Genomic DNA, 21,678 nt, shown 5'->3' with positions numbered 1-21,678 from the left:
TGTTAATTAATATATAATTTTTTATTGATCTCCTGTATACTCATATAAAAAAATAAAAATTAAGACATTAAATTTAAAATCATTATTGGATTAAATCTGTAAATGTAAGTTTTTATTAGTATCTTTATATTTAAAATCAAATAATTCAGTCTTTTTAACATTAAAAAATTTTATTTATAAATAAGTATAATTAATATATGAGTATATAAGTATTCAGTTATTTTTTTGGCAAATGATTTATTTTAAATAAAAGGGAAAAATTATAATAAAAAAGAAAAGAAATTGAAAAGGCCCAAAGTAGTGTTAATGTCACTTGGTTACTGGTGAACCAGAGAGGCATTTCCATTGGAGAGGGCCCCACTAGTGGCCCACTGGAGCAGAGGTAAGTACTTGTTGTTTGAGGCCTGAATCAAAAGCATAGTGTAGCTAAAAGGATACCAGCCAGGTTGTGGTCCATTTCATAGGCCTGTAATAATTTAGGCCCTACCAATAACATCTTTTCCTTAGGACTTGGCCCATTCTCTTACATCAATTTAAGTGCAAAGCTGTCCGTTTTAACATCACATTAGATTGCATTAAATAGACGGATATACAAGAAAAAACCCTTTCTGATAAATCAAACAAGCACCAAACAAATCAATCAGACCAACCCCTCTAACCTTAAAAACATCTACTATCTGCTATAGTCATGCCACTTGGGAGAACCGCCAAAGCCGACTGCCATAGGTGTTGGAAAAGGAGCGAAAACCTATTTTAGAAGAGGAGATTTATAATTTAGTATATAAATATTAATTTATAATTTAGTATATAAATATTATCAGTTTCTATATTTTTTAAAATTTATTAAAATATTTTTATTTTTTCTTCATATTAATAAAATAATTATTTTTTATATTTTTATCATTAAAAATATAATAAAAAACTAAATTATCCTATCTCATTTTTCTCCGCTTCCTCTTTCTCTTTCTTCAATCCTTATTTTTTTTAATTTTTAATTTTTTTCTTTTTTAATTTTCAATTTTTTCTCTTTAGAAGAAAGAGAAGGAGATGATTCTTTTTTTTCTTTTTTATTATCATCCTCTTTTTCTCCTTTATTTTTTTCCTCTTTTTTCTTTTTTTTAATCTTTTACTATAAAAATATTTTTTTAATATTTTAGTAAATCTGAAAAAATATAAAAATATTTTAATAAATCTAAAAAAAATAAAAATATTTTAATAGATTTTTAAAAATATAAAAACTGATTTGTTAATAATAATAATATTTAAAAATTAAATAAAGAGTTTTATTTGAAAATAAATTTAAAATTTAAAATTTTTTATTTCTCATTTATTTTTAATAAAAAAATAAAAAAATAATTCTATCGATGAATAAAAAAATAAAAAATATTTTAATAAATTTTTAAAAATATAACGATTAATTTATTGATAAGGTTAATATTTAAAAATTAAATAATAATTTTTTTTCGCAAAAAATCACTTTGAGAATACCAAAATTTCCCACTCTTTCGTTTTACAGTTAGAAAATCACTTTGAAAAGACAACCAAAAGATATATTTATAAATAATGAGTTATTTTAATTAATTTTAAAAATATAAAGATTAATTAATAAATTTTTTAATAATTCAGAACTAAATAGTAATTCCCCGTATCGGCAAACTAAAATTAAACCTAAGTAGCATCAACCCACGACCAGCCCCCAGCACCCACAGCTCCTTCTCTCTTTGTTTCCCGCCGCCCCTCTCTCGGTATCGCCGGGGAACAGGAAAGCTGGCGAGGCCTCTCTCTCGATCTCGCGCAGTATCCCTTTGCCGGCGCCGCTGCTCATCCTTCGATCCTGCACAGAAGAAAGCCCCTCGCAGTACTCATCTTTCCATTCTTTACAGAAGAAGAGAGCCTCTCTCAGTAGGTTAGTTCTCATCCTTCGCGGCATAAAAACCTGAAATAAGCAAGCCAGAGCCATTATCTTTATGAGAGAAACAAAAGAATTGGCATGACAAGTTCTATAACTGACTACAGTTTTCATAATTAATTCACTACTGGACTAATGCATAACTGACTACTTGAAAGTATCTGTGGCTTTGTTCTGTGTATTGTTATATATTTTGGTTTTCTTTAATGGAAGTTGAAAGTACCATTTAATTTGATACTTGTGTTCATATTCGTGTGTTCTAAGCTTTATAGGAATGGAATTGTAAATGATACTTGTAACAGAGAAATCAGGATGTGTTTTGCTGTGTGCTCTATCCCTTTTAGAGTGTGCGTTCAAATATATGTGTTTAAGTATGTTAAACTTTAAAATTTTGTCATGATTTATTAATATTTCGTGTTCAGGTTATTCTACCTAATGTTTCATATGATTAAAATTTCATTAAACAATAAAAAAGGTTCATGTTTGGATGGGTTCAGGTAGTATGCAGATAGTAGTAAATAGGTTTGGGATGCAGAGAGATTTTGGTTTTGTTTGCCTTTTTATTTGTTCCCTTTCTTTCTTTGTAGTGTGAATTTTTAATGAGCAAATAGATATGAGCGTGAGAGATTTTTCCTTCCAATTAAATTGCAGAGATTACTGATAGTTTCTGCTTTCCTCTTCACCATTTTAAAATGTATATGCATCTTATTAGTAATTTCCATTTCAGTGCAAGTTTATTGTGTAGGCTTTAGAGACATTTCAGAGGATATTTGACTATTTGTTAAAAGTCCTAAATGAATTTGGGATTAACAATCAAGTGTGCAAAACTATTATATAGCCAAAACTTCAGCTCAATGTGAATTTTATGTATGTTTAACTGATTTGTGAGTATAATTCACAGCAAAATGTAATTGATTGCAGGACATAAATGGAGCAATTGAATGCTCCACAGTATTTGGGATTCAATCTTAGTTTTTAGTTTTGTTACGAAGGAGTAAATTATATTAATGGCCATTAAACTTTGCACTAAGTTTGATCATTAAATTTTAATTGAGTCAACAGGCAAAAAAGTTTTATTGATGAGGCATTACAACATGATTTGCATATTCGCTTGTGACTTGTTTCTAGATATAGGATCTGTGTGGAGGGAGCCCCTGAAATATATTGCTCTTGACTTCTAGTTTATGAACACAAGGACTGCCAAGAAGTGAGAGACAGCTAAGAGTAGAGATAAAAAAACTTAACACGGTTTATTCATTGAGATTAATATAGTCTGTTGTGGAATTTCATCTTGTGGCTCTTGGCCTGATTTTGGTTAGGAGTAGGTTGGAAGTTTAGTGATGAAATAATTTACTGAATATTTAAGATAATTAGAGTTTATTATGATTTAAAAATCTTCAATATTTGCAAGAGAATTCTTATTTAAGAACCTATTTGTTTCTCTCCTGTATATATATAGTTATTTTGAATCATTAAATTTAAGAGTGATCCTAATAGAAACAAAGAATAGTCACTTAAAGTGAAAATGTTAGAACCTTAACTTTATTAAGCTTTATGTTAAGGCATCTTTTAGCTCTTAATTTTCATGAGCATTTGATAACACTTTTGTTTTCAACACTTATTTTTGAGAAACTGTTTGATTTTTTAACTGGAATACTTCTATATAATTATGTTTGTTGTGCAGATCAGAGTACTCAAAAGTACAACACCAACCATCCACTGCCTCCAACTGAAATTCAAAACCCATTTTGAAGAATAAAAAACCCCTCAGTTAGGGTTTCTCTCTGCACACAGTCCCTGTGTAAAAGCTAATACTCAAAGTGAAGTTGCCATGGTTTTGTCCTAGCACTCCTCTCCCTTTAGCAATTATTTTTTGTTTCTTGGTTGATTAATTGGTAATTGATTTCATATGAGGATTGTTCTGATTTAAATGATAATTTGATTGTAGCCACAAGGAGATTATATAGAGCTACACAGGAAGAGGCATGGCTACCGCCTTGACCACTTCGAGCGCAAGCGCAAGAAGGAGGCTCGTGAAGTCCACAAGCGCTCCGAGAGGGCCCAGAAAGTCTGTTTCTTTCTCTTATTTTCTTTTCAATTTTTTCTTGTTTATGATTGATTTATGCATTATTTGGATTTTAATTATCTTTTGGATGGCATTAGGCATTGGGTATCAAGGGTAAGATGATTGCTAAGAAAAACTATGCTGAGAAGGCCCTCATGAAGAAAACGTCAGTACTTTCTATCACTTCATCTGTACATATATAATCGCTGTATTTGTTACTGCTCTCTGCTTGTGTATTTTTAAAGGATAATTACCTGTTAATGTCCCTTATTTAGAATCCATATTTTTTTACTGTGTTTTATGCAGGAGGTAGGAGGGTGCTCTAATGAGTTTTGAATATATATAATATTTGAACACTGTAAAAAATGTCCTTATCCGAGCTCATAGCAATGCAGGTGTTATTTTAGGGATGATGGTTGCTCTAGATTTTTCACCAAATTAAGTTGTTCATTATCAAATGATGTTGGTATATATTGAATGTGAGGGATACTTTTTCTGAAAATAACTGATAACAGCTCTGAGTGTAAAAACTGCTAGCAAAGAGTTTGGCTAATGATCAGGTAGAATGGGAGAAAATATTAATAAAAAAGGTGGATGCTGACATTTCATTTCTTATCTTTCAATAGCTGGAACCTGTATGCAGACATGTGAATGTACCTCTCTGTTCAGTCTGTTTGCTCCTGTTTTGGCTAGGTCCTGATTGAGTAACATCTTTTGATATATGCTTTGCTTGCAAATTATTTTTCCAGCTTTTAGCTTGTGGATGTGCGGTTATATTTACTTTTTAAAAAAAAAATAAAATTATTATTGCTAGTTATTTTGTATGGCCAGCTTAATTAGTCAGTAGTTAATAACAGTTTTTCTTGTTGATATTTTTGTATCATGTCAATAGATTGGCCATGCATGAGGAGTCATCATCTAGGCGCAAGGTGGATGATGAAGTTCATGAAGGAGCTATTCCTGCCTATCTGCTGGATCGCGAAAACACAACACGAGCAAAGGTTAATATTCAGTGGATGTTTGTTAATATTAGTATATGTATCATACTATCATGGCTTGATGCGTGCATATGTGTTTTGTGTATGACATTGTGCTATTTGCAGATCATGAGCAACACTATAAAGCAAAAGAGGAAAGAGAAGGCTGGGAAATGGGAAGTCCCTCTACCTAAGGTAAGATGGCCTTTACTTTTTGTTTTTTGTTGGCTATCTTTGTTGTGTACTTCCTTTTGAAAGTTTTATTGGTGTTATTCTAATTGTTTCCACATTTTTTGATTCACTGTACGCTTGTTTTTGAGATTACTGGTATTGTACTTTAACTGGTCTTCCTTCTTTAGGTGAGGCCTGTTGCAGAAGATGAAATGTTTAAAGTGATTCGATCTGGCAAGCGGAAGAGTAAGCATTTTGCTAGCCCTTTTTTTGTTCATTTGACAAGGAAACAGGGTTCCAGCTCCCCGCTTACTTCTTGTGTGGCATCCATAAAAGGAGAATTATTTCAAGCAACATAACAAAATTATGCAGGAAGAAAATATAGTATTCTATTCATTTTCTCTGTTAATAGGAAAATGATTTGTGTTGTTATCATAATGCTTTATTAGCAAATAGGTTGCAGCATAAGTAGTGGATACTGTCAGTATCAAGTTAAAGATACATAAGAAACATCACAGTTGATTATTTAATGGGGAAACTTGTATGCTTTGGCCAGTACTTATTTCATAGTTAATTTAGTTTTAAAGTTAATAGGAATCCCTTGCCCCAGTCAGCACTTCTGAATTTGGCTGCGGTAGATCCATTTTCCAATTATGTTGATTATAGATAACTGGAAAACTCATGGAAATCAGGATTGAAATAGCAGTTACACAGTGAATGTTGAGAAGTTCAATTTCTTACCAATCCATTCTCTCTTTCCTTGCGTAGCTTAGGGACCTTATCTGCTGTTGCACCAAAGAGAGAAATTTTCCTCTCCTATTTCCTGCCTGATCTCCACATTAGCCCCATCCAGCCTTCCTATTATAAGGCTACCATATTGAGTGCAAATTTCATGTTGCTTGTGCCGCTTGCCTCCATGCCTGCAGTACTTATATGCTGCGATAGTTCTCTTCCTAGAATAAGCATCTTTGCCACAGATACATTGTAATTTGGAACAAATACTACCTGAAAGTCAGAAATTTGTTAGTGGACAAGCCTGCATGTGCCGTAAACTTGAAGTATGTGTATAGTTGAGGTAATGAACTCTTCATTATTCATTGAGTGCATCCTAAAAACTTTTTCCCTCATTGTGACTTCTCTGTGTACTGCTACAAGAAAGTTTGAACTTCTCCCCCCATTTGAGATTTAGGAACAATTGTTTGAAGGATAAGCTGCAAATTGCTCCCATTTTTGGTTTTCATATTGCTTCTTTCTTCATTTTTGCAGCCAAGCAGTGGAAGAGAATGGTTACCAAAGTCACATTTGTAGGACCGGGTTTTACAAGAAAGCCTCCCAAGTATGAGCGATTTATCCGCCCTTCGGGATTGCGTTTTACGAAGGCTCATGTGACACACCCTGAGCTCAAATGCACCTTTAACCTTGAGATCATTGGAGTGAAGAAAAATCCTAATGGTCCAATGTATACATCTCTTGGTGTTATGACCAAAGGAACCATCATTGAGGTAACCTTTGCTTGCTTACTGTTCAACATGCTGGGATACAATCAAAATTTGATTTGCTATTATTATCAGGATTACATGTTTTGTCCTGTGAATTTTCAGGTGAATGTAAGTGAATTAGGTCTCGTCACGCCAGCTGGGAAAGTTGTATGGGGTAAGCCTCTCCATTTCCCTTTCAACTTTTGTTGCAGAAGGGTACAAATACTCTTTTCTTTTTATTTATTTTTGTTCTTTTGTTTGGCTTGATGCAGGGAAATATGCTCAAGTAACAAATAATCCGGAGAACGATGGTTGTGTAAATGCAGTTCTTCTTGTCTAGTAGCCAATGGATCGCAGTGGAACAGTTTTATTTGCTTGCGTCAAAAGCCTCGTCATGTCATTTTATCTTTTTAATAGCTTTTTATTAATATTTTAAATGTATTTTTAAAAATTTTAAAGTGTATTTTACACTGTTGAATTTATCATGTTCTGAATATAATTGACTCAATTATTATTAAATTTCAACTTGCCTTAGTTCATATTATAGTAATTACACCAATTATTGTCATTAGGCAAAATGATAATATTATTGTAATATTTTAAATCATAGAAATGTCTAACACCCACAAGTTTATGAGAATGCATTACTGCTTAGCTTAGTTTAAACAAAATCTTATTACATGATATTAGTTACAAATCAACTTCCTGCAGAATGTCATATGACCCAAATATGGGACAAATAAATTTTATAATTTGTTTTATAGAAATAATTGATCTTCATATCTGCAATTTCAATGTCACACTATATTCGTATTGTCATTTACATATAAAACGCGATTAGTATTTGGTTCAAATTAAATTAAATTGAAAAAATTGAATGAATCGAATTAATTTAAAAGTTTAATTTGATTTTTTATTTATTTTTATTTAATTTAATTTTTAATTTTAAAAATTTCAGTTATTTTAGTTTGATTTAGCTGGAATCACAAATAATTGAAAAAATTAAATCGAACTAAGAAACATTAATAAAAGAAAACAAAAATTTTAACATTTCAATAAAGCAACAGCCTGAAGCCTTGTCCCAAATCATCTGGCCTAGCAGTTCATAAAAAGCGAGTCTTTGAAGTTGATAAATCCATGGCCAGTGAAATGGGAAAGCTTGAGGTGATCTTTTATGTATCAAGCTGTGGTGTGTGTTTGTTCTTTCTATCATTTCTGATCAACTTCTTTAGAAAAGTATGGTGGATTCCAATTCATACACAATCCATGATGAGATCACAAGGAATCCAAGGCCCTGCTTACAGATTCTACCATGGAAACACCACAGAGATCATCAATGCAGCAACTCATCATGTCTTCAGTAATCCCAACGAATTATCTCATCACAATGTATTCTCCACTGTTCTGCCTCACATTTCTTCATGGGTCAAGCTTTATGGTAATGATCATGAACTGAACTCCATTATTTTCTTCAAGCACCTCTCTCTCTCTCTCTGAATCAAAGCCACTTTCTTTTTTGTTTCAGGTATGAATTACCTCAGTTGGCATGGTCCTCGAGCTCACATGGTGGTCACAGAACCTGACCTGGTTAAAGAGATATTCAACAATAAAGATGGAGCTTTCCCCAAAGTAGAACTCGACGAGTACTTTAAGAAGCTCGTCGGAGATGGAATTGCGACCACCAGGGGAGAAAAATGGTATACACTTCGTAAACTCTCCAACCATGCTTTTCATGCAGAGTGCTTGAAGGTGATCTCCTTTGCTTTTTCTTGTAAATTATATGGAAGTTCTCTTCTTAATTTTTTCTGGGTTTATGGTATTTTCTTTTTCATTTGTAGGGAATGATTCCTGCGATGATTGCAAGCGTGGAGACGATGCTAGAAAGATGGAAATGTCGTGAAGACAAGGAGATTGAAGCATTCCAAGAATTTAAGGTTTTAACATCAGACGTAATTTCCAGGACAGCTTTTGGAAGCAGCTACTTGGAAGGACAGCACATATTTGATATGCTCACACAAATGGCTGTCATCATTACCAGAAACAAGTATAAAGTTCGAATTCCTGCAGTTAGGTACACTGTTCTGTCTCTTTTGTTCCTTTGTAATCTGGTACTGTGGATTTCTACTTTTTGATGTATATATATCATGTTCTGTTGTTGCAGCAACCTTGTTAAAACAGCAGATGATGTTGAATCAGACAAGCTAGAACAAGGGATAAGAAATTCTATTGTAAACATGATGAAGAGAAGAGAGGATGCAGCAATTATGAGCCAATCATCAGATTCATTTGGAAGTGATTTTCTTGGATTACTGTTAAAGGCACATCATGATGATGATGATCCTGATAGCAGAATATCAGCTGAAGATGTGATTGATGAGTGCAAGACCTTTTATGTTGCTGGACATGAAACAACTGCGAGCTCAATCACCTGGACTATTTTTCTTCTAGCTCTTCACACAGATTGGCAACATGAAGCCAGAAAGGAGGTTCTTGAATTTTTCGGCTGCCAAAATCCAACCCCAGATGGTCTCGTAAGATTGAAGATCGTAAGCAAAACATACCCATTAATCAAATTCTCTCATGCATCAACTTTTTCATTTCAAGATCCAATTTTTCTCTTCTGTAGATGAACATGATTATCAATGAAGCTCTGCGTCTATATCCTCCAGTTGTTATTGTCCCAAGGCAAGTCTTGAAACAAGTCAGCTTGGGAAAATTAAAGCTTCCTGAAAATATGGTAATTGAAATTCCAGTTCTAGCAATCCACCACAATTCTCAACTTTGGGGAGAAGATGCTCATCTTTTCAATCCAAAGAGATTTGCAGAAGGTGTGGCTAAAGCTACCAACAACAATGTAGCTGCCTATCTTCCATTTGGCTTGGGACCCAGAACCTGTGTCGGCTCTAACTTTGCAGTTACAGAGACAAAGATTGCACTGTCAATGATTCTGCAACGTTATCAGTTTACTCTTTCACCAACTTATGTTCACTCACCTGTTCCTCTTATCACTATGTGTCCACAACATGGGCTACAAATCATGCTCCAGCCTTTGCACCTTGGGTGAGCATGTACCTGTCACCAAGAAGTCAGTTGATGTCCTGGATGCTTATGACTTTGCACAGAAGAAGATTGCTGGGTTGACCAGACATGAACGTACTACTGTCTGTAATTACTCTCAAATAATATAATTTAATTCTTGGTGAGTTTGGTTTTGTTTATAAATGTTGGTTTTTTGGGAGAATTAGGAGAATAAAGATTCAAAGCCATAGAATGGAATACAAAAAAGCTATGATTCAATGAGCTCATGAACAAGTCATTGACAGGATAACTAACGCTATTGAGTAATATATATAATAAATAATCTAATTTTTCATAAAGTCTATATATGCACCTGTCAGACTTTTTTTTCTATCTTTTTCTGTTTGTGATGTTCTTTTGGGTAATAATAGAAAATGTCATTTTCTTTCTGCATATGCCATTATCATAAATCCAATAACAACACATCAAGTGGAGAAATTATTAGGTGCAACCATTGTATAACTTAAAATTGCTTACGTGATACAACCAAAGCCTGGAATCTAGTTTTTGTCCTCCATTGCAGCCTGAAGATTCTTAAATCCTTGTATTACAGACAGTAAATTGAGCCACTGAGCTTTAAAGTTGGAAAAGAAATGGCTGCAATGGAGATGGAAACCCTGATGAATTACCTTCTAGGTTGTCTGTGTTTGTTCTTGCTTCTGATTCTTGGGAAGTTCCTATACACAGAATGGTGGACTCCAATTTTCATACAATCCCTGATGAGATCACAAGGAATCAAAGGCCCTTCTTACAGATTCCTCCATGGCAACACCAAAGAGATCACCAACATGAGAAACGAAACCATGAAGAATCCCATGGAATTGTCTCATCACGTACTCCCAAGAATTCAGCCACACATATATTCCTGGATCAAGCTCTATGGTAAGTATATACAGATCAAATTTGAATTAAACTTCATAATTTTTTTTTCTGAACACTAGTCTTTGGTTGCAGGGATGAACTTCCTTCTCTGGTATGGTACTCGAGCTCAACTGACAGTCACAGAACCTGAGTTGGTTAAAGAAATTCTGAACAGTAAAGAAGAAGCATATTGCAAAAAAGGGTTCCAGGAGTATATCAAGAAGCTATTAGGGGATGGACTTGTTTTATCTTCAGGCAAAAAATGGCTAAAGATGCGAAAACTCGCCAATCATGCTTTCCATGGGGAAAGCTTGAAGGTAATGAGTTCTTGTTTCCCTTAGAAAAGAATTTAAATGATATTTACAAAATCATGCAAGATCCGAAGCACTTCATCATCCAACAATTGAAGATAATGGGTTTGCTTGTAGAGTATGGTTCCAGCTATGGTGGAAAGTGTGGAGGTGATGCTTAAAAGATGGGGACACCATGAAGAGAAGGAGATTGATGTATTCCAGGAATTCAAGGTTTTAACATCAGAAATAATTTCCAGGACAGCTTTTGGAAGCAGCTATCTGGAAGGGGAGAAAATATTTGATATGTTGAAGAAAATGACCACCATTATTGCTAGAAACCATTATAAAGTGAGAATTCCAGGAATTAAGTGAGTTTCCTTCCTCCTCTTCTATTATCATAGCAGAATTTTTCATATTGTGATCCAGTCACAGGAACCAGAAAATTGTTATTCATGCGGTTTGAATTTAAATATAATTTTTATGAGCTGAATTATGAACTGATGAAAAAAGTTCCACGCTGCAACCAACAAACATATTTTGTGAGGTTTGTAGTGGTAACGGATGACTAAGGGTACAAGATATTTCAGGAAATACACTGCTGTTGTTTAATTTTTATTTTATGGTCCGACTAAAATTATTCTTTTCTGAATCTATCCAAAATGATTAAACTAAGTTATTTAGTAGTTTTATATGATATCCCCATTACAACCCTATATGTTTTGCTATATTGAATCGAATAGCATTGTTAAGTTAGGATCAGACTGTTTTTGACAGCTCCACTTTATCTCACAAGTAGCCCCGACTAAAACTATTCGTGAATAACTTTTCAATCCATTTTCTACCTGATCCAAAATAGTTAAAGTTACCGTCTTCGACAGCTCTCAATCAGACCTACCATCTTCGACAACTCCACTTTGTCCCACAAGTATAACCCTTTCCTCTTTCCTCCCATGCCAATTCTAAATGATTTTTTTGATTTAGGATAGTTTTGATATTAATTATAAATGCTCAGCTCCACTTTGTCTCACAAATAGCCCTTTCTTCGCAGACCAGTTCTAAATAATTTTTTTGACCTAGAGTCGTTTTGATATCAATTATAAAAGCCCCACTAAAATTGCACTAAATAATTTTTAAACTCATTTTTTTGGCTTCCTCCAATTAACTTAAATTCTTTAGTAGTATTATAGTAGCAATTATATATAACTTATCTTATATCTATTTTCTCTCTTATACTGTGATTGCGTGACTGTGTGCACACTTAGATCTGTGGGTCTTTTGTAACAAAAATGACCGACACTTAACCATGTAACATAACCCTGTAAAATCTTGACACCTTATTTCTTCTCTAACATAACTAACAAGTACCACCACTCTTTGTTGCAGAAGATTTCTGAAGACAAAGGATGAGGTTGAAATGGATAAACTAGAAGAAGAGATACGAGACACCATCATAAATATGGTAAAGAAAAGAGAGGAGGCAGCAATGATGGGTGAACTGGACAGCTATGGAAATGATTTTCTTGGATTACTTGTGCAGGCTTATAACGAGGAAGATAAGAACATGAAAATATCCATAGATGACTTGATTGATGAATGCAAGAATTTTTATGTTGCTGGACAAGAAACAACTGCAAGCTCACTCACTTGGCTTGTTTTTCTTCTGGCAATTCACACTGATTGGCAAGACAAAGCAAGAAAAGAGGTCCTTCAACTATTTGGTCAGCAGAATCCAACAGCAGATGGTGTTGCGAAATTGAAGACTGTAAGTAAATATTAGCTTGTAATCAAAATTTCTATTTTATAAAGGATTTTTATAAAGAAGTATTGATAGTTAACGGTTTGAAAAAATAGAGACTACTTGGTATATTTTTGAAAATAGAGGGACTAAGTAGTTTGTTCCATTAAACTTCAGGGACTAAACTGTAACTTTCTCTTCTTTTTTTCCTCCTTGTAGATGAGCATGATCATCAATGAATCTCTAAGGCTATATTCTCCTGTCTTTCACATAACAAGGGAAGTTCAAAAAGAAGTTAAACTTGGGAAACTGACTATCCCAGCAAATATGGAAACTCATATTCCAACACTTGCACTTCACACTGATCATCAAATATGGGGAGAAGATGCTTTGATTTTCAAACCAGAAAGATTTGCAGATGGGGTGGCTAAAGCTACAAACAATAGTATTTCTTCATTTGTGCCATTTGGTTTGGGAGCTAGAACTTGTGTGGGCTTGAACTTTGCAATTACAGAAGAGAAAATTGCTCTCTCAATGATTCTGCAGCATTTCAGATTCACTCTCTCACCTACTTATGTCCATTCACCTGTTCAAATTCTCACAGTATGCCCACAACATGGAGTCCAGATCATTCTTGAAGCATTGTGAACCACAAATAATCATTAGTAATTTGCTTTTTTATGAAGGTTGAGGCCTAAACAGTGATGTGGTGCTTTTATAAAGAAAATCTTGTGGCTAAGTAAAAATGAAAGTTGCAGGATATCCAATACAATTTTCATTTGCCTAGCCACAATGGATTACTGTCCAGATAAAGCAGGTCTTCTGTACAATTTTATTATTTGATGAGTTTTATATCAATAAGAAAAATTTACTATTTAATTCCTATATTATGGAAAAATTTAATTTCTCTCTCGATTATGAAAAATACATTAAAATATCAAGGCATTTGAGTAAGTCTGCAATTCCATGAACGTCTTATAGTTTAGAATGTATTCCCTAGAGTTTCCTGTGCCATCATACGCGGCTACCGTTGGCATCATGAATTTCTTTGGGATCGTTTCCTGCTGCACCCTTCTCATGAACGGGGATGAGGTCGGCAGCAGGGTACTATTGTCTTGTGCTCCCGGTTCTGCCAACAGTTGCTCCTTTAGCTTCTTCAACTTCTGATCTACATCTTCCTCCTCACTCCTCTGTATTTTTTTGGACGATAGTTTTTCTCCAACTCTTCACTGTCTAATCTTTTCTCCAGTTCGTAAGAGTAGCTTTCAGTCCCGTCATTCTCAATGAGTTCTCTTATCACCCAGCCTCGTGCTCTGGCCATTGACTCATTTCTCCTACTGGCCTCTCTGTCTCCATCACCCGTCTTCCTCCACAGCCTTTCCCCTGTCTCTTGCTTCCCTGACAAATATGTTAGTGGTTAAGGCGTCGTCTTGCCTTATATACTTTTCTGCTCTCTTCACCAGTTCTGCCAGGATAGTAGGTGGCTTTCTGCATAACGATCTAAAAAATTTTGGAGAAGTGGTACCTTTCTACATGGCCTCCACTGCTCTGACTTCATCAAACTCGGGGATTTGTAGCGCCTCCAAGTTGAACATGACCACGTATTCCCTCAACGACGTATTCCTTTTTGAACTGTTTCTAGGTAACATGTTTTCCTTTTGGCTGAGACCCCGGTTATGAACCTGCTGATAAACACGTTGGCCAAGTCTAGAAAGCTTTTGATACTCTCTCCTTCTAAAGTGTTGAACCAGGCTCAATAGTGATGTAATGCTTTTAAAAAGAAATTCTTGTGGCTATTAAAAATGAAAAATTGACTCGATAGTGATGTAATGCTTTTGAAAAGAAATTCTTGTGGCCAGTAAAAATGAAAAATTGAAAGATATCTAATGCAATTTTCAGCTGCATAGCCTCCAGAATAAGCAGGTCTTCTGTATAATTTAGTATAATCAAATTGCAAGTCTTCTGTACAATTTTATTAATTGATGAGTTTTAAATCATCAATATAAAATAATAATAAATAAATAAGAAGTGCATAAATAGACAATCTTGCCTGGATCACCTGTGCTGCTCTAACCTTCAAGAAAAGCTAAAGCTGAAGTAGGCAGAAATTTTAGGAAAAAATCAATTTGTTTCTTACATCCATGATATATTTTTGAAAAATTTATTATTTAATCTTATTATATGAAAAAATTCATTAATTGATGTTCAATTTTAAAAAATACATAAAAAATCATCTTTGAGATTTTTTAAAAAAATTATTAATTAATCCTCGTTAATTTTAACCATTAAATCTTTCACTATTTAATCCTTATGATATATAAAAATTTATTAATTGATTTTTTAATTTTATAAAAATATCTATTAATTAATTACTCCGTATTGAAAATATTTTATACTTTTTTATAATATTTAATGATTAAAAGTTAATAAAATAGTTAATTAGTAGACTTTTTAAAATTTTAAGAATATTTTTCAAAATTAAAAAATTAACTAATATATTTGGTTATATCAATGGGATCAAACAGTAATTTTCCTATATTTTTCTATTGAAATATGCATATCTAAGCCCATGTTCGTTTCTTACTATAATATTTTCTTGTCTGACACTAAGCAGAATATTTTAAAACTTGAGTTTTTCTGGATGCCTCTGCAAATACAGCCAAAGTCAAGAAAGTAAACCTTATTTTATTCAAGTATGAAAAGGATTTCAAAACCCTTTCTTTTTCTAACAAGAGTCTGCAATTAAATAAAGCAAAGCTATAATGGTGATGGGAAATCTCCTAGTTTACACTGTTTCTTGTCTGTGTTTGTTTTTGCTCGTAAATCTCATCAAGTTCTTTAGCAAAGCATGGTGGATTCCGATTCGCATACAATCTTCCATGAGATCACAAGGAATAAGAGGCCCTTCTTACAGATTCCTCCATGGAAACACCAGAGAGATCAGTAATATGAGAAATAGAATCATGAATGGTCCCATGGAATTATCACATCAAATGCTCCCAAGACTTCAGCCTCACATCTATTCATGGATCAAGCTATATGGTAATGTTGATTTATTGGCTAAGAAACCATCTGCTTGTGCAGTTCATTCTCTAACTTCTGCAAATTTTTTGCAGGCACAAACTTTCTCAATTGGTATGGATTTCAAGCTCAACTGGTTGTCACTGATCCTGAGCTGGTTCAAGAGGTGTTGATTAATAAGGAGGGAGCATACCAGAAAAAATTTATCCAAAATTATGTTGATAAATTCTTAGGTGATGGACTTTTAGCTTCTCAAGGTGAAAAATGGTTGAAGATGAGAAAACTTGCAAATCATGCTTTTCATGGAGAGAGCTTGAAAGTAAGCATCTTATATTTGTTTTTTCCTGGAACTATTCCTGAAATCCCCCCTGAACTGAATCAGGAATTGTTTTCTTGTAGTCTATGATTCCAGCAATGGTTGCAAGTGTTGAGACGATGCTTGAGAGATGGAGACAGAATGATGTCAAGGAGATTGAGGTGTTTCAAGAATTCAAAATTCTAACTTCAGAAATTATTTCCAGGACTGCTTTTGGAAGCAGTTACCTGGAAGGGAAGAACATATTTGATATGCTGGCAAGGATGGCTAGCATTGTTTCCAGAAACAATTTTAAAGTTGGAATTCCAGGGATCAGGTATTACTTCATCCAGCTTAACTAACCTGTTAAATATATACCTTGAATTTTGGATATATTTTCTTATAAGTTGAATTATGATCCCACCTGAAAAGTATCTGTGTCGGAAGCTGGGGGCGAGGATGGCTAGGGCTATAAATCAGATAATGTTTTCTGCTGTGTCATAAATTAGTAATAAATTCTTATTATTCTGATCTGTAAATTAAATTTCAGATGAACATCGTAACGACCCGAAATTCGGACCGCTACCGGCGCTAGGATCCAGATTGGCTTAAGGCCGACGGGACCCGTAGCAAGCCTAACATACATTAAAACATTTTATAAAAACATGACTTTACCCTTCTAGAGATTTCCGACATCCGAGATTCCACCGGACGATAGGAATTCTGATACCGGAGTCTAGCCGGTATTACAAACATCATCCAACACAATTTAAATTTTATTATTTTATCATATTTTTCCAACAATCCACCTTAAATTTTTTATGTTTTTACTCCTCCTACTCTAATATTGTGGCTCCCTGTACTAGCAAACCTTGGGTTAAGGGAGTGGGATGAGCTATTAGAGCCCAGTGAGCAGAATAATAAAACATTATATAAAAACATGACTTTACCCTTCTAGAAGTTTCCGATATTCGATATTCCACCGGACGATAGATAGGAATTCCGATACCGGAGTCTAGCCGGGTATTACAAACATCATCCAACACAATTTAGATTTTATTATTTTATCATATTTTTCCAACAATCCACCTTAAATTTTTTATGTTTTTACTACTCCTGCTCTAATATTGCGGCTAAGAGTCCATGTATACCTAGGATTGTGCCTATGTTTCAACATAACCTCTATGATTAACATTCTTCTCCAGATTTTTATCTGTTATTTCTTTAAGAAATACATTATTTTAAGCTTCTTGAGGTGAGCGAAAATTTCTATCATAGCAGAACATTCTTGAAAACTCGCGATGATACTGAATCAGAGGAACTTGAGCAAGGCATCAGAGACTCCATCATAAAGATGATAAACAAAAGAGAAGAGGGGCTGTTGATGGGTGAACATGATAGTTATGGGAATGATTTTCTTGGATTACTTTTGAATGCTCATCATGATAATGATAAGGCAAAGAAGATTTCAGTAGATGATCTGATTGATGAGTGTAAAACCTTTTATGTTGCTGGACATGAAACAACTGCATGTTCACTCACCTGGACTGTTCTTCTTCTAGCAATCCACTCAGATTGGCAAGACAGAGCAAGAGCGGAAGTTCTCCAATTATTCGGCAAACAAAATCCAAGTCCTGATGGGATTGGAAGACTGAAAATTGTAAGAAACAGACTATTTATTCAGATTCATTAGTTTCTGCTAAAAATTTCTTCTGCAGAGTTTCTGAAACTCTCCTTCCTTGTAGATGAGCATGATTATCAATGAATCCTTGCGTCTGTATCCTCCTGTTTTCAATATCACAAGGGAGGTTCAGAAAGAAGTCAGATTGGGGAAGATGATCATTCCAGAGAAGATGGCTGTGTGTCTTCCAATTCTTGCAGTTCATGAAAATTCACAAGTGTGGGGAGAAGATGTTCATTTCTTCAAACCAGAAAGATTTGCAGATGGGGTTGCCAAAGCTACGAAAGATAATACTTCGGGATTTTTCTCATTTGGTTCAGGCCCCAGAACTTGCGTTGGCTTGAATTTTGCAGTAACAGAAATAAAGATTGCGTTATCTATGATTCTACAGCAGTACAGGGTTACTGTGTCACCTACTTACGTCCATTCTCCTGTTCATATCCTGACAATATGCCCACAATTCGGACTTCAAATTATGCTCGAGGCTTTGTAAATTAAAACTTCAGGACTATGGTTGTATTTGCTTGAACTCTAGCAGCCATTGATGAAGTTGCTGATGCTAATTTACTTGGCCATGCTTGTATTTCCCACAGGCCGGTTGAACCGGACACGGCTATTGGGTCAAAAGTTCCGATTTATGAACAACCAGGATATAGTGGGCTGGTTTTGGTTTCCCTTGCTTAGGAAATCGGCCGTTTCGAATAAGAGCTGGCTCGATTCAAAAAATATATTTTTTTGTTATATTGTTCCCTTTATTTCTTTTTTTTCTATCAGAAACTAAACACATGATAACTTCTTATAAATTTATTACTGTAAATTTAAAATTTTCAAACAATGCCAAACAGAAACTCAAGTTTAACTCGTTTAAAATGAGTCTCGAACTTGGCTCATTTAAGAAATGAATCGAGTAAAGTCGAGCTTTTATCATGCTAATAGCTCAAGAGTTGCAGAACTATTGAAACATTTGATTATGAACCAGAAACTACCTTTGGTGGATATTAACACTTCATTGGGAAAGAGGTTTCCATGATTTTTTAAACTTATAACTTTTATTATATGAGAACATGGGGATAGAAGTTTACTCTTGGAGTTGTAGTTTACAATTCGTGGATCATGATCTGAAGTCCATACTGTGGACATAGTGTAAGAACGTGAACCGGTGAATGGAGATAATCAGGAGACAGAGGGAACCTGTAGTGCTGCAGAATCATTGAGAGTGCAATCTTAATTTCTGTCGGAGCAAAAATTCATGCCTATGCAATTTCGAGGTCCCGAGCGAAAAGGGAATATAACAATAATTGGGTAATTTCAGTATATTTTTCTTTGCTGGTATGGTCCTCAAGCTCAGTTAGTGATCACAGAGCCTAAGCTGATTAAAGAAGTGCTTAGCAACAAAGATGGAGAATACCCAAAAATAAAATATGATGATTATATGAAGAAGCTCTTAGGGAATGGAACTGTGACTGCCCAAGGAGAAAATTGGGTTAAGCTACGTAAATTATCCAACCATGCATTCCAAGCAGAGTGCTTAAAAGTAATTTTCTCGCTTTTATAACAAAAAAAATTAAATTGAATATAGCTACTCACAGAAGTGATATTCTATTCCTGCAATGGTAACAAGTGTGGAAATCATGGTTGAAAGATGGAGATACCATGATGAGAAGGAAATTGAAGTTTCCAGGAATTCAAAATCTTAGCTTCAGAAATAATTTTTAGGACAACTTTTGGAAGCAGCTACTTGGAAGGGGAGCAGATAATTGATATGTTAACAAAACTTGCACATCTTATTTCCAAAAATCATTACAAAATTAGGATATCTGGATTTGGGTAAACTCTCACAGATTTAGACAATGGTATCTTAGCATTATTTCTTTGTAGTGTTTAAGAACAGAGGCATGCTGATGCAGCATTGCTATTCACCAATGACTACAGCTAAAATATATGAGGAATCAATTTACAGTCAGCTACCTTAAATCTATTTTGTAGTAGTGTCATTTCACCAATTTATATTCACTTAGTGAAAGATTCAAATATATTTCTCATCCCATTTATAATCATCTTCAATCTGGCAGAAAATTTGTGAAAACAAGAAATGATGTTGAATCAGAAAGACTTGAACAAGCGATACGAAACTGCATCTTGAATATGATAAAGAAAAGGGAAGAATCTGAAGTTTTGGGCCGATTAGAAAGCTTTGGAAATGATTTTCTTGGATTACTTATAAAGGCTAATCATGATGCAGATGAGAGAATGAAATTATCAGTTGATGATGCGATTGATGAATGCAAAACTTTCTATGTGGGTGGCCATGAAACAACTACATGTTCACTTTCTTGGACTATTCTTCTTCTAGCAATTCACACAGATTGGCAGGAAAAAGCAAGAAAAGAGGTACTTGAATTGTTTGGCCAAAACAATCCAACCCCAGATGGTATCTCGAGACTAAAGATTGTAGGTAAATCTTATCTGCAGATCAGATAATACTCAAATCCAGCTTTGATTAATATGTTAATATACATATTGTAAAGGCTGGACTAAAATTAATATAAATAACCTAGCCTAAAATTTTAACTCAAAAAGTATTTTAGGCCAAATTATTTAATAGTTCATTGTATCAGTAACTAGATAATGTAGGATATTTTAATTTCTCCCACTTAATTTTGAGACATCCTTGTCATAATCTTATTGTGCTCACTGAATCGGATGCCTCTAGAACTGGATCCTCAAATATTGTGTTGCTAGTACATCAGATGGTTCCAACTCATCCTATGAGTTGCTTTTCCTTGTAGATCTATTAATTTTGCACAATTTTTCTGATTTGAATAGCTCTTACCTAATTATAGTAGCTTGATTAGTTTAAATAATTTTTAAACTTATTTTTCACTTGATCCAAAATTATTAACCCCAATTATTTAGTAGTCTTGCACTAACTATTATCTATGTCGATGTGGTATACCACACAATTTATATGTGTTTTCATCTGAAGATGGGTATGATTGTGAACGAATCTCTAAGGCTGTATCCTCCTGTTGTTAATCTGGCAAGACAAATCCACCAGAAAGTTGTATTGGGGAATCTAATTCTTCCACCAAATGTTCAAGTCGCTATTCCTATTCTAGCAATTCATCATGACCCTCAGATATGGGGAGAAGATGCTGATCTTTTCAAACCAGAAAGGTTTGCACAAGGAGTTGCTAAAGCTACAAACAATAATATGGCTGCATTTTTGCCATTTGGTATGGGACCCAGAAACTGTGTTGGCTCAAATTTTGCAGTCATAGAAACAAAGATTGCAATTTCAATGATTTTGCAGCACTTCAGGTTTGCTCTTATCAACCACTTATGTTCATTCTCCAGCTTATTTTCTCACGATGAATCCCAAACAAGGAATTCAAGTCAAGCTTTAGGCTCTGTAAAATGGGTTTCTTGAAAATCAGTGGATAATTTGAGATGTGGATTTAGCAACATTGAAGATCAAGAGACTTGGATTTGGCAGATAGATCAAATCTCCCTGCTCCACTGAGACAGAGGAATGAATTTGTATAAGTATCTCGTGTGCTTGGCAAAATGCATGAGATTATTTTGGAGTTAGTAGAATCCATTGTAAATGGAATTGATTTAATGGAATTGATTCAATTTTGATAATTTGATTTTAGTTTATCAAAAATTTGTTTGATTAGAATTTTTATTCGAGGAATTCAAACTATTTGATTTGGTTTTTTCTAAGAAAAAGATAGAAAATATCAGATTATATAATGTTTTAATTAATTGTAAAATTAAAAATAAAAAACACAGCTCAAATTAAATTTGAAATAAGTTCTAAATAAGCCATGAAACTCAAACGTTAAACTGATTTACTTCAATTTGATTTGATTTTATTTATTTTTTAATACTTTTCAAATTAAATTGTTATTTTCTAAGCAATGTTACCTCTACAATGCTCAAACGTTAAATTGATTTACTTCGATTTCATTTTATTTATTTTTTAATACTTTTCAGATTAAATTGTTATTTTCCAAGCAATGTTACCTCTACAGGGACTTCTTCATGATAAAAAAATGCTCATCAGATTATAGTATAAAAATTTATAATGTTAATGCTACAGTCCGCTTTT

General features: G+C 33.9%; 4 protein-coding genes and 1 pseudogene across 10 annotated transcripts; all 5 read left to right on the top strand.

The window, feature by feature from the left end:
- Window positions 1–1,651: 1,651 nt before the first annotated feature.
- Window positions 1,652–7,139, top strand: LOC110629951 (ribosome biogenesis protein NSA2 homolog). The gene is made up of 10 exons (XM_021777181.2): window positions 1,652–1,906; window positions 3,594–3,743; window positions 3,858–3,977; window positions 4,073–4,140; window positions 4,867–4,975; window positions 5,078–5,146; window positions 5,311–5,368; window positions 6,389–6,624; window positions 6,724–6,775; window positions 6,873–7,139. Exons 2-10 carry the CDS (start codon window positions 3,741–3,743, stop codon window positions 6,938–6,940), a joined length of 783 nt encoding a protein of 260 aa, XP_021632873.1. The 5' UTR covers window positions 1,652–1,906; window positions 3,594–3,740; the 3' UTR covers window positions 6,941–7,139.
- A 500-nt stretch (window positions 7,140–7,639) lies between these two features.
- On the top strand, window positions 7,640–9,667 carry LOC110620315 (cytochrome P450 CYP749A22). Its single transcript, XM_021764005.2, has 5 exons — window positions 7,640–8,038; window positions 8,126–8,349; window positions 8,439–8,671; window positions 8,762–9,146; window positions 9,227–9,667. The coding sequence occupies exons 1-5, from the start codon at window positions 7,738–7,740 to the stop codon at window positions 9,662–9,664; spliced, it is 1,581 nt and encodes a 526-aa protein (XP_021619697.1). The 5' UTR covers window positions 7,640–7,737; the 3' UTR covers window positions 9,665–9,667.
- LOC110620324 (cytochrome P450 CYP749A22) lies at window positions 9,661–13,452 on the top strand. 6 transcript variants are annotated; one of them, XM_021764048.2, is made up of 6 exons: window positions 9,661–9,799; window positions 10,366–10,560; window positions 10,633–10,856; window positions 10,968–11,200; window positions 12,216–12,594; window positions 12,787–13,452. In XM_021764048.2, exons 2-6 carry the CDS (start codon window positions 10,398–10,400, stop codon window positions 13,213–13,215), a joined length of 1,428 nt encoding a protein of 475 aa, XP_021619740.1. In that variant the 5' UTR covers window positions 9,661–9,799; window positions 10,366–10,397; the 3' UTR covers window positions 13,216–13,452. The 6 variants fall into 6 exon arrangements, with proteins under 6 accessions (XP_021619740.1, XP_043810096.1, XP_021619732.1 ...); XM_043954161.1 differs by having other exon boundaries at window positions 9,683–9,799; window positions 10,232–10,560; XM_021764040.2 differs by lacking the exon at window positions 9,661–9,799 and having other exon boundaries at window positions 9,825–10,560; window positions 12,219–12,291; window positions 12,370–12,594.
- A 1,717-nt stretch (window positions 13,453–15,169) lies between these two features.
- On the top strand, window positions 15,170–18,314 carry LOC110619551 (cytochrome P450 CYP749A22). 2 transcript variants are annotated; one of them, XM_021763063.2, is made up of 5 exons: window positions 15,170–15,609; window positions 15,684–15,907; window positions 15,988–16,220; window positions 17,162–17,543; window positions 17,629–18,314. In XM_021763063.2, exons 1-5 carry the CDS (start codon window positions 15,330–15,332, stop codon window positions 18,055–18,057), a joined length of 1,548 nt encoding a protein of 515 aa, XP_021618755.1. In that variant the 5' UTR covers window positions 15,170–15,329; the 3' UTR covers window positions 18,058–18,314. The 2 variants fall into 2 exon arrangements, with proteins under 2 accessions (XP_021618755.1, XP_021618762.1); XM_021763070.2 differs by having other exon boundaries at window positions 15,172–15,609; window positions 17,165–17,543.
- Window positions 18,315–20,415: 2,101 nt separating this feature from the next.
- Window positions 20,416–21,181, top strand: LOC110624887 (annotated as a pseudogene).
- The last annotated feature ends 497 nt before the right edge of the window (window positions 21,182–21,678 follow it).

This window comes from Manihot esculenta, chromosome 1 (assembly GCF_001659605.2).
Source record: "Manihot esculenta cultivar AM560-2 chromosome 1, M.esculenta_v8, whole genome shotgun sequence".
In the NCBI taxonomy this organism is placed as follows: domain Eukaryota; kingdom Viridiplantae; phylum Streptophyta; class Magnoliopsida; order Malpighiales; family Euphorbiaceae; genus Manihot; species Manihot esculenta.
The sequence above is the reverse complement of the archived record's forward strand: the minus strand, read 5'-3'. Positions and strand labels throughout refer to the sequence as shown.